The sequence below is a fragment of the Anser anser genome, assembly GCF_964211835.1.
Source record: "Anser anser genome assembly, chromosome: 2".
Classification (NCBI taxonomy): Eukaryota; Metazoa; Chordata; class Aves; order Anseriformes; family Anatidae; genus Anser; species Anser anser.
The window spans coordinates 125396789-125409332 of record NC_139721.1 but is presented as its reverse complement, the minus strand read 5'-3'; the positions used below and the strand labels follow the sequence as shown (position 1 = coordinate 125409332).

Genomic DNA, 12544 nt, shown 5'->3' with positions numbered 1-12544 from the left:
CATCCCCGAATGAAAAAATGTAAGCAAATTATTGAGTCATCTGGATGGCATGCATTTGTTATTACAATGCAAGAAAATAGCATCATACTGTTTTCTCTATTCGAAGGCTTACAATTGATTACAGCTTCCCGCCCCTTCAATTCAAACCACACAAAGTGGTAGTAAAAGAATGACCGAGTATGGGCACCCCAACCCTTATCCCAACATCCCTTTAATCACTTGAAAACAAAGAGAAGAAACGGGAAAGACGGGCTTTGTAGCAAGTTCACAGTGTAATTTGGCTCCAGCTTCACTAACGAGAGGGTAAATCCTAAATCACAGCCATACTCCCAGCAGTTCTCTCCTACTTCGGTCAGTTCAAATAGTTTCCTGTTCTCCACTGTACCTAAAAGGTGACTTTCACAGAACCAGGCTCCAATCCATGGCTTTTTAGATGAAAACTATCTGTAGTTACCCAAACCACTGGGTAAAATGCTCTTAGTGCTCAGCTCCGCTTAGCAATCCCAATATCCTGCTCCAGCTAAGCTTCGGCAGGGCCTCGAGCACACCAGTCCTTCTGATGACATTTGGCTAGCCAACACTCAGGCAGTTGCACAGAGCTAGAAAAAACTGAGGCTGTATTAGCAACCTTTTCATCACTTGGTTTTGGAGATCTTTTCCACACTTCACCTGGCTTTCCGTTCACTCCCTTCTATGCTGAAAGGGCAAGGCAAATTCAAACACGATCGGAAGGTCAGCACTTGCCCAGTTTCCAATTTAAGGCAGTCCTTGTATTTCCTCCTCAGCTGTACAGCCTGACAGGTTTGGGCAGGGGTTCCCACAGCTACACTTTCAAAAAGGGAAATGTGAATACGTATGTGTATCCACAGATGTGCATTGTTAGCTGTCAGCTACCTTCTCTGATCATTTAGGTGGATGCAGGGGACTTTTTTGCTTACATTCTAGCAGGATTTGTTAACCCTCTAGCACTAGATCGAAACATTAGCCACGATCAGGCCTGCACTGTGCTAGGCTCTATCAAAATGTGTAGCAAGAAAGAGAACAATTTAAATAGAAAAGCCAGGGAATGGGTGAGAGACAGTTGTACCAGTTCCACCTTGCAAGTCAGTGCATATGGGCAGAGAATTGTTAAGTCACGTATGCAGGTTTATGACAGAGCTGTAAAGAGAAATCTACCTCTGTTCTGCTGCCATGAGTTCAACAGAGAATGAAATACAAGAGCTTCCACATCATCTGAGCATTTTCTTTCATTTAAACAGTTCAATTCCTTGTGTCTTGCTACTGTTTACCAGGCCTCTTTATCACAGAAATGTTGAATAGGCCATTTTTACTTCTATGGGAAATCAATTACAATATTAAAATTCTGCCAACAAAACACAAAGAAACCAGGAACATAAGGTTATTTACCTTGGATTCTTTCTTCTTTGCTTTCTGGGGCAAAGAAGGTCTCTGAAGAAATACAATTTGCTTTGTAGATAAATTCCCTTCCCTGAAAAGAAACAAATGCACACTCCTGAGAATGAATTAAATCCACATGCAGCACCGTTCAAAGTGAAAATCCATCTCAGTCATTTATTTCTGCAGGTCAAAGAAGAACAAAATGAAGAATGACCTAAACATTGCCTGTCCCCAGTGTCTTTGAGCAGCCTGGTATTCTGGGGGAGGAAGATTGACTGGTGAGCCTGATAGTCTGTGACATAACTTTGCTGAATGTTTTAGCATTAGAGTGTAACCAGAATAAATTGTTGCGCAGAAAAAGCAAGAAACCTGAGTCCCAAGGTGCGTGTGCTTAGCAGAGTCTCAGTGACACAGGAGGGCTCCCTCCCTCCCTTGTGGGGCACACATCCTGGATGGGGCTTTGCACGCCCCTACAGGTGTGCAGCAAGGCAGGAGGCACAAGCAAATGCCACCTGCAGCTGGATTTGGGTGCCTTCTGCGCTGTCAACCTGACCCGTGTCACTCAAGTTAGAAATGGGACACAAAAAGCCAGCAGAAAAAAAAAAATATATATATATATATAAACATGCCTTTAAGGGAGGCTTAAAAATCGTAATTATGATTTTTCATTCATTCCTATATTTAAACATACATGAAAGACTTAAATCCTATTTTTCCACCAGCACAGATGGCCTCTACTTTTTAGGCTTTTATGTGTTGAAACAGTCTTCATCTATATCTCATAAAGAACTGGGCATATTTTTAATTTTTTAAGATAAAAAATAATGAGCGATCATATTGGTTTATATATAAATATATTCCTGATTAGTTTAGATCCAGAATGTTTCATCTTTGTGATTAACAAGCAGGCCGACTGTTTTTCACCACCATTATGAAGAGTATTCTTAAGTGACTTTCATTTATGTCTAAAAGCTCCAAATATTAGTAACAGCAAAGTAGACCCCACAGCGATTATATATGCAAACAAAGCTACTAGAGTAATGATGTACTCGTCTCACATGGTTCTGCTCAGCTAGACTGTGTACACCAGCAGCATTAGACAGATACTGATTAAGAATAAAATAAATTTTCTTCAAATTGGCAACATCTCACTACAAACCGAACCGCAGGTTTTGGTTCTGCTCTAAGTGGAGCTTTTAGGAGATCCAGTTCCGGGGTATCTTTTTTTTTACACAGAGGCAAAGCTAATACCCAGAAAATAAGTGCAGAAACCACAGGGCCATGCTGCATTATTTTGCCCACCAGACATGTGCTTCCTGCCCTCTGTGGCTTGTGATGCTCAGGAAACCCAGCGAACAGCTGCAGGTTTGCGAGGGTAGCTATTGTGTGCAGGCAAGGAAATCTCTGCACGGAGAACTGCTTGTGGTGCACAGACAGTGCCTTCACGGCCGAAAAGCAGTGCTCGCCCCCCTCCCTACCTGTTTGTCTTCACAATTGGAGTAGGAAGCACACACGTCAGCTGCCAGCCGTACATGGCAAGGGAGTTCAGCAGTGGAACGTAGTCTGTCTGCACCTCGGCTCCCTAGGAAAGAAAAATCAACGGTTAACATCATCGCTTGGAGCGTGACAGTCATTGTGACAAAAATAATAATAATTAAAAAAAAAATGCACGTAGGTTTTCTGTGAGGGGGAGGGGGGTTTTGTGTTGAAGTGAATCATTTTGCACGTTCTGCTACGCAGGAAGGAAAACGTGAGGCACAGGACCAACCACCAGTTCATCCCAAGTGTTAAATGAATTTCCTTAAAATGGTAAACATCTGTGATTTTTTTTTTAATAGTGCCTAAATCATCCATAAAGCTTTCTATGTTTCCGGATCTGCAGAAGACAAACTCATTGTATTTTATCAATTATCTCCTCCCAGGCAAAAAGATATTCAAGAAGATAAAGGCAATGCGGCTTTGCCCAGATTCTGCACTCGTCTAAGCTAAAGTAAATCCTGAAGATCTGTCCTGAGATCTGTTAGGTGACACTGTAATGGTGCATCAAGAGCATGGCCAGAATGGCCAACAACAACAGAAACAAAACGTAAGTGCACGTCTGTTCCTTTTATCGCCCAGGAGCACACATCGCCTCCTTGTTATTTTGAATCAGGAAATCCGTGGGCGAGACCGAAAACATTGCCGTTCTGTGTAGAAGTCTGGCTTTAGTCACAGATCCACACGACAGAGTCTTGCTAATGCTCCTTCTAATAAACGGCAAAGCCTGCAATTCACACATAGAGAACGACTGGTGATTTCAACAAAGATTGCTCCAGTGAGGTGTCTAATTGCCAAGACTTCCACTAATTTAGCGAATAGATGCTGCAGCACATTTACTGGTTTTTAATAAATGCAAAGCAGACAAGTGGCTACCACTGGCCTCTACAAATCCAGCTATATTCCATCACAATAACAGTTGGATTGGCCAGAAAGCTCAAGCGCTTGCACTGGTTTCACGTGCACGCAAGGAGTTTTAATTGCCAATTCTCAACACTGGGTAAAGCACAATACTTTCCTCAATGTTAATCAGAGCTCTTCCAAAAAAAAAAAAAATCCATTTATTCTGCACAAATAGTCATTTGAACAGAATTAATCCAAATCCTGCTTTAGGATTTCAAAGTATTTGGGTGATTTCCAGCCTCTGCTATTCCTTTCTTCTAATGCATGTACTACAGGTCACTTGATGTCTTCATAACTGAATAACTGCCTGACCATACCTATTCAAAACCTGATCTTGGTTGCAAATAGCTGAAGAAGCTCTACCACTCCTGCTTAAAAAGGAGAACATTTGAAAAATCTACCCCGGAAAGTGCCTGCAAGAGAGCACTCAACTAATGTCACCTCTGATTTCTGTGCAGAGGCTTTCAGGGACTTTTTACAGCTACTTTACTATATCAGCATGTACAGACCAGCACTGCTAACTCCAGGTGAGGAAAGAGATGTCCTGCAAGAGGGGAGCAATATCATGTGGCCTCTGACTCCTTTCCTCTGAAGTGATCAGGACGGATCACATAGCTGTGATTGTGGTGGATCCAGAGTCCGTCCAGACTCCCATTTTCCTCCTTGCCCTCCCCTCTCTCCACAACTGTTTTTTAAAATAGAGATTTCAAGGGTAGTGCAGAAAATGATGACATATCTAGATGCCTTTAATAGCTAACAACTCAAAAACAGATTAATCACACACTGAGATTTATCAGGTTGGTCAACAACGCCTTCCAAAAACGCAGATGAAAATTGGAGCATTAAGAATAAGGTCAGAGCACCCGGCATCACCAGCCCACCACGAGGCACCTGGAAGGACACGTAATAGGATCTGACCTATCCCTGTCAAACAGTGTTTGTAAATGAAAAACCAGAGGGAGCTCACTCATTTAGGGAGCGTAAGAACAGCAGGTCAGGAAAGACTGGCAAGGCAGACCTTGCTTGTGCCCCGAGCAAGTTCCTGTGTTGCAAAGAGGACTTCTATTTTGAATTCATTGCCTAAGGTCAGTGATTACCAAGGAGACCCTTCTCCTATACATCAGGATGCCCAACAAACACGTCAAAAAACAGACAAAGATTATGGCAACGAGGAAGGACGTGGGCACCACGCAGAGTTCATTTGGCTGCTGCAGAAGCCAGCTTGTCTCAGGGATGTGCTGTCGCTCCTGCCGCAGCCCGGGGTCCCTGCAGGCTCTGAGAGGCGAGGCAGGGCTGCGGGCGGACCTGTCTGACCTGTCAGGATTAAGCACCAGCTGCAGCAGATGAGGTTGCATTGCACAGTGCCAGTGCTGCAGAAGGGAAAAGAGAAGGTAAATCACATCCAAAAGTGTAAAGTTATCGGAGATTAAGTCGATTAAGCTCAAAGAAAATAAAAAGAAAATATGGAAAAGGGAGAAAAAAATCTGTTGAAAGAGTGCTGTGCGACTGCTACAAGAAGGTGGTTTATTGCTTTTTGTATGGGCTGGTGGCTGACACCACGATTTGCATGATGGACTGCTTGGAGGAAGGATGTGTGTACATTATGCAGAGGTACACACCTCCTCCGAGCTCCACAGGCCCTTTAACAAGCCCTCACCAACTGCACGACGCTTTGGTGGAGTCCAGCACTGCACCTCTTCCCAGGTCCCTGGGGGAATGAACTCCTCCTAATAATTGCCTTCGTTTGTAGGTGACAGACAAGAGAAAGAGTCGCTCCTGAATAAACAGGTGTAATTAATACGGGCTTCTAGCTCCTTCCTTGCAAATACAGGTAATTGCAGCTTTAAAACCACAAGAAATGAATTATCCGTCCCCCCTCCTGAATCAGCAGCCGTAATCCCATCCCACAACCAGAATTCGCCTACCAGCAGGAGTCATGGTGGTTATACAGACCTCAGGACAGCTAGACAAAGGACTGGTGTCATACTAAATGCTTTCCTGGGCAAAAATGCTCCTAAATAACAATATACTGGGGGCTGGGAGCAGAGGAAAAGAAACACCTCATGTTTATTTTATATTTAATACAGTATTAAAATTGTTTTATCTACTATTATTTCAGATGGTGGTAATTTCAAGCACACGGTTTCGTAAGAGGAAATTTCCGTGCTCTTTCTACCTTACAGATTCGGGTCTGAAAACCACCAGGAGCAGAAAGTAGATGCCAAGGCTCTCTCTACTGAAAAAGAAGTGTTCAAATAATGTGCCTCAAACCGGGAGACATTTCATTCAGTGAGAGGGTGGAAAATTTTAATTAACTTGCTTCCCACTCTCCTGTAGATGATAAGTAATCTCTGATCACACCTTGAGTGTCAAGAAGCCAGAGCATATTGAGCTAGGTTTTTCCCTTGACTTACACCACATGAAAAGAATTCATTTTATTTATAGTTGTATTGTGTGTTTTCAGGATTTTTTTTTCCTTTCACAGAAGCTTTTGCTCATTAGAAAAGAATAAAAAATATGATTAAAAAATGATGAAGATAATATCTAGGGCAAGCCACACAAACAACGGCATTAACATTTTTTCTTTTCTTTTTTCCCCCCTACTGCGGCAATTTTAACCACAGCAAGATAATAAACACGACAACTACTAAGCTCTTCTGAGACTGAAAAAAGTTCATTAGAAATCATTCTTTTCTGGGTTAAGTGAATGTGATTTAGTTACAAGGCAGCTATGGATTGTCACTATTTAATATTTTTTTCCAGCGTGGATTAAAGAGTGGAAGATTGAAAATCCCATTAAATAAATCTTAATAAAAACCTTTATGAGCAAATCCTAACAGACTGCACGCTAAGGTCTATGGACAGATGGCAAAGAGGATGGGAAGTGAGAAACGCGGCCGCTTTGCGAGCAGCAACCTACTCGTTGTGGGGGAAAACAGACAGTGCGTGGCATCCCAGTTCCTTACAAAAACACAACAGAGAGCAGTGGCTCCACTGCCGCCAGAGCCACAGCTTTTGCTATTTCACTGCAGGAAGGAAGAGGGATTGGTGAAGGTAAGGAAGGAGACAAGGAGACTAAGTCCAAGCTCCAAATTGGCAAATGATTTCTCCATTCCTTTTTCAAACTTGTTCCATAAAAGAATTTCTCGTAATAATGTAACACTATCGATCCATTAAAACCATTTATTGCAAGCAAAAGAGAAGTTCCACAAATGTTTCAGCAATAAATGTTGGACTACACTCTTCTAGTATTGTGCTCCTTCTAAATTTCAACGTGTAATGTATCACAGAACCTTGTTAGCAGACGTGCAGTGAGAAGTCCGCCAGCTTTACAGCACAGTGCCGTAGGAAAACAATCGCCCCCCCCCCAACCAAACCAAACCAAACCAAAAACACAACAAAAAAAAACCCCACAACAACAAAACAAGCAAAACAAAAAACAAGAATAAATCAATCTATGGGCAGTCTTTTGCTCATTATCCCAGGTATATGTACTTTAGACTTCTTATTAATGACTACTTGTTATATGTGAATTCATGCACAGTGAACTATTTTTGAGAGTATGATGAGGCTTCAATACTACACTGGGTAGCGTCCTGTTGAGGCAGTTTTTCTGAGATTCAGAGGTACCCAATCCCAATTTCAGTACACACATGCACTGCCGAGCAGTATTTACATCTGTCTCCGTGTCAAAAAAAAAACAAAAAACCCTCCATGTGTATAAACTCGTAAAAATAAACGTTTGAGTACTCCTGATATTGCCTGCACATTTGTGTAGCAGCACTGTTTTGCATTTATAAAAGCAGAGGACAGGTAGCAAAAGCTCCTTGAGGTGAATGTATTGACACAGCGCGTTCCCCTCAAAGGAAGCGTGGAAACATCTTATGAAATGTGTTAATCTTAATATTGCACAGGGAGCATCCACATGACAGGACAATTCCACATAATTGGCCACGGAGCACAAGAAATAAATATGATTTAGCAGTCCATTAATACGTTTTCTTAAATAGCTCTGGTATTTTTAGTTTCCCAATTCCTGCAACATTTGTGCGCTATATCTTTAGGTGAGTGCTATTTTTTCCATTTATCCTTCAACTGGTTTTGGACCAAAAAACAAGCCAAAATAAGCAAAAAAACCAACCCACTATCTGAGAACCTGTATAATCCAGGTTGCCTTACCACACACAGCTTAGTCTCCTCCACACAGCTTCCCCGGTGTAATTTCCCTCAGTTATACCTTATTCTCAGACAGCCTTTGGCTTCTGCAAAAAGTCTTTGTGCACCACTTCACCCTTATGAAACTAATAACCTATTTCCAAGCAAGAAACGCAGCCAAAGAACAAACCCTCCACAGCCCCAGGTCCAGTCAACGGGGGAGGAGACCTTGAAAAATGCCCGTTTCTAACTTGCAGGGTTGCGTGCGTCCCAGCGCCTGCTTCCTCTGCTCCCCTAAAATGCCAAGGCCCATCTTCTACCTGCCCAGCAGCAGCACGGGGTCAAGGAGGTGCATAAGCCAGTGCCCTACTGCCTGGGTGAAGATGACCTGCTGTGAAAAAGACTTGCGCCCTTTGTGAGACTTTATAAAGAATAAAAGAGGTCTGAAATGCCTCTTTACAGCTGCTTCTTAAGTGGAAGGATCAGATCTGGTATGCTCACTTTTTCCTGAAAGATTTTATGGCTGAGTGGGAACTAATTCTTACCTGTGATCATGTCACAAACCTAGGCAAAACGTTACAGATAGGAAGTGAATTTTATTCAGACTATTTTAAATCCTGTGCTTTTCTACCCATTTAGCTCGAGTGTCCTTTACTCAAGTGGAAGAAATGTTCGCGTTGTCAGATTTCAGTACTTTGAGCACCACAAGGAAGTATTGGAAAGTTCCAAATTCATATGGCTAAATTTATCCAAAAAAAAAAAAGGATAGATTCACCTGTGCATTTTAATCCTATATAGAGCATATGTCTACTGATTTCAGTAGACAAATATGTAGGTATTTATGCTGCTTTTGGATCTTACATAAAAGAAAGAAATAACAATTATAAAAACCTGTTAAAGATAACAGGCTCCTGAAGGTTTTGTTCAGCTTTACTTAAACAACAACAAGGGGCAAAATACTGAAATACTATGCCCAGACAACATAGATGTCTTTTGGATGGTAAAGAGGGTCACTCACAGAACAGCATTTCATGCCCATCGCCATCAGCTCCTTTGCTGACCTCGTCAAGCCTTTCTTCTATGCCTAAAACAGAACTGGCTTAATTGACGTATGACCTAAGTCGAATCTACAGTCAAATCAAATCTTCATGTCCAGCGAATTTTTCTAAAGGCTTACATTAAGGCAACTTGCAACCTAGGCTCAGCAGAGATCATTTTTAAATCTTTTGACATGTCACATGGTAAAAGATTTACCATGTCTACAGAAGACACTGACCCCAATCAGTTTTGAAAGGGAAATGGCAACACCGTGATATATTTGAGATTTTATTCATGCTGGTGTACCAAAGATATGGTACAGCAGAAAATAAAAAAGTGATGAATCGCAAGCTGAAGATCTTCAATGAGAAAATATCTGTAAATTAAGGACAATATTTTCAGAATGAACAAGACTTCAGAAGAAGAACAATGAAGAAATCAAAAATAAATATTATAGCACTACTTTAAAGACAGTACTAGCTATTTTGTCATGGCTAATGGGGGAGAGAAGGTGACAGATTAGAGTTGGGGAGAGGGAAATCATGCAGGCTTTGATTAATCAGAGCTGTCTACACACATTTGCCTACACAAGCAGAATTAAAACCATCATACAAGTTTTAGGGCTAGATCTCAGAGACGGCAGTGGAAATAACATGCCCTGACATTTTTACAGTTAAAATGACAGGGATGAGAGCAGCATTTTGTCATTAGAAGTCCTCTGGTCATTCACAGAGGATGTCACAGCTCTACTTAGCTTGAGAAGAAAGAGTTAAATTACTCAGAGCTATTACATCCTGTCTGCTGCTTGGCGGGACCACATACTGTGACAGCTGCAAGCTTTACATCCTCTGCAAACTGACATTTTACACACAGACCCAGTGCATCACACTGTTCAGCTTGTTTTTTCTATTAGCCTTAGCAATTAAAAAGGCAGCACTTTCCCTGCTAAGAGGTGTGCCAGCCCCTCTCTTTTGCCTTTATGATTAAACAGCAAAACTTTATCTTTTCAGTGAGAAAGGTTCTCTCCATATATATATATATATATATATATATATTATTACTGAGGGCATCAGTACATGCTATATGTCTTCCTGTCTTAAACAGCTTTCTTTTGTTGTGGCTGGGATTCTATTCATTTGTTTCTTCTTAACTGGGATACAGCACAATAAACTTGCACAGTTCAGACCACATCTGAACAAGTTCACAGCTCATCCAGACAATCAGATCTGATGCAAATTTAAAACCAGAATCCATTACACACATTCATGTCATGCTGTCTGTCAGTGCCTCTACTGCTGCCTTGGTATATACAAAAATAACAAACAGAAAAGGTTAATCTAAATCACAGCTAAACCTGTATCAAAAAATAAGAAATTCCACAATAATGAGGCATTCCACTGCTCCAATACTCTCTCTGATAATATTTTGAACTACCCGTAATAGAAATAAAGCATTTACTGGATTAGGACATATTCTGTCATTACCGAACTGTCTCCTTCCTCCCATTTTACAGTCCCTCCCTCTGCCCCTTCATTATTCCATGCTTACAGCAATAAGGGTGAATTCCAACAGGATTTAACAGAGAGGCAACTTGGTCTTCTGGTTTGGACACTGGGCAAGTGCCTACAGATTCTTCCGGCTCCCAGTATTTATTTCACTCATTTGATAACTTTACTTATCTGTGCCTGCTATCTCTCAGAAAGCACGAGGCATGAAATATCCAAGAAGTTACTTAAATCTCAGGGGAAGAAAACAGAGGTGGTCAGCTCTGCTCTGTCTCTATCTGGGGAGAACCTTGCCAAGAGTTCCTCAATGCCTCGGCCTCCTTCAGCAGGCTTTTTCTCCTCCATTTTCAGATCGGCGTGTAATGCACTCATAATATCCCCAAAAGACGGGCACCTGACCTCAGAAGAGCAAAATTGCCAGGAAACAGCCAGCATCCAGATTTCAAATTACAGCAGAGAACAATCTGATCACACCAGCAAGTTGTGTACATGCTGCCAGTTTCTGAAACTACACACAGACCAACCAAATCTTGTGTCTGGAACAAGAGGTCCTCCACGTTAGCCCTCACACAGACACGGTATGCAGCATTACAGCATCTCTTGACACACCAGATGGGTTTCGTTGCTTGGTTCCTTAATCTGTTGACCAGCTGTGCCTCCACCCCGGGACAGTTAACCAGGAGAAAGGCATTGCTCCTACGATTAGGGCAAATGATGCTCTACCTTCCAGGGCTCTCACGCTTCAAGGGGCCCTGCCAGAAGACACTCCTCGGCTGTATCCTAGCTTTCAGTCACTGCCATCACAAGGTTCCCTTTATCAGATGCTGTCCTTGTCATGTAGCTTGAGGCAAACTTTCTTATGTCCACCGAGAGCAAACTACGAGGTACATCGGGAGCATCATGTGTAACTACATTGCAATATCCTTCTGAGTCTCACAGAGCCTCTCGCTGGTTGTCTGAGAAAAGCCAAACTGATTCAGAGCAAGAATCCATTTAACTCAGAAAGCTGTCTCCAATGTGGCTCTGCGGGACACCTACGGGAGAGTAATATCACGGCAAGCACGTAGGATACCTGCCCCAAATATTTAACATATTTCCTCAGCACAGCACATGGTTCAGTTTCTACTGAAACCAGTTGGTGAGGTGAGGTGAGGTGAGTGGGGAGGACCGGGGGGGTTCCCTTCAGAAATGCACACCTCATTTGAACTAAAATGCTTGTACAGATGCATGGATAGAGGTGGAGAAGACAGGAACTGTGGAAGAGATGACTTTCTCTACCCAAACTCATCTAAATTTTAGAAGCCACAGCATTCTCCAGAAATGCGATCCACAGATCTACCTTCTGCTGCATAAAGAATGACCTAAATTACCTCCTTTTTGCTTGTTTGCACCTGGCCCTTCACTAGTGCCATTTGAGGGCTCTCATTTTTTCAGATGCATATTAGCACAAGAAAAGCTGCTGTTAACACGTTACACTGTTCTTCAAAAAGTTTCTAGCCATTATTATATGGCCATTTCTTGCTACACTACAAAGTCATCATCTAATAACCAAACTCTTAACCCTAGCCTCTTGGAATTTCACACATTTAGTCTAGCATCTGTCCCAATTTTCCTTACTTTTAGTAATCCATACTTTTGGCATGTATGTGCCTTGCTTAAGTCTCCCTTAGGATTTCACACCATTTACGATATGTTCTAAGCTGGAAGATCAAGCATTGCCTTTATAGATACCTAAAATATATTTCTGGCAGACCAGAGTAATTTAACAATAAATCAAAAAAAAAAAAAATCTGAAAGTTAGCCAACAATTTCTTCTTTACCCCTGTGATCTTTTTGCTTCTTTCAGCAAAGTATTTTAAGACCAGTTTTTTAAATACCTACCTGTGTACCAAACTTGCTGTGGAAGATCTGTACTGACTGATCTAAACGGTGGTTTTACTGATCTGAGTGTGCATTTAGATCAATAAAAAGTCAATCTATGACACGCACAGTTTGTTTACAGGGATGTA

The 12544-nt window shown here is 41.8% G+C and overlaps 1 protein-coding gene across 1 annotated transcript in view; it reads right to left on the bottom strand.

Annotated features, from left to right (window-relative positions):
• The window catches only part of RFTN1 (raftlin, lipid raft linker 1), a 96298-nt gene that overhangs the window by 4347 nt on the left and 79407 nt on the right, over positions 1-12544 (bottom strand). The window contains exons 8-9 of the mRNA XM_083825120.1: positions 2877-2980; positions 1408-1489 (exon numbers count right to left, since the gene is read on the bottom strand). Of these exons, the coding sequence (XP_083681246.1) occupies positions 1408-1489; positions 2877-2980 (186 nt within the window). The remainder of the gene's footprint in view (positions 1-1407; positions 1490-2876; positions 2981-12544) is intronic.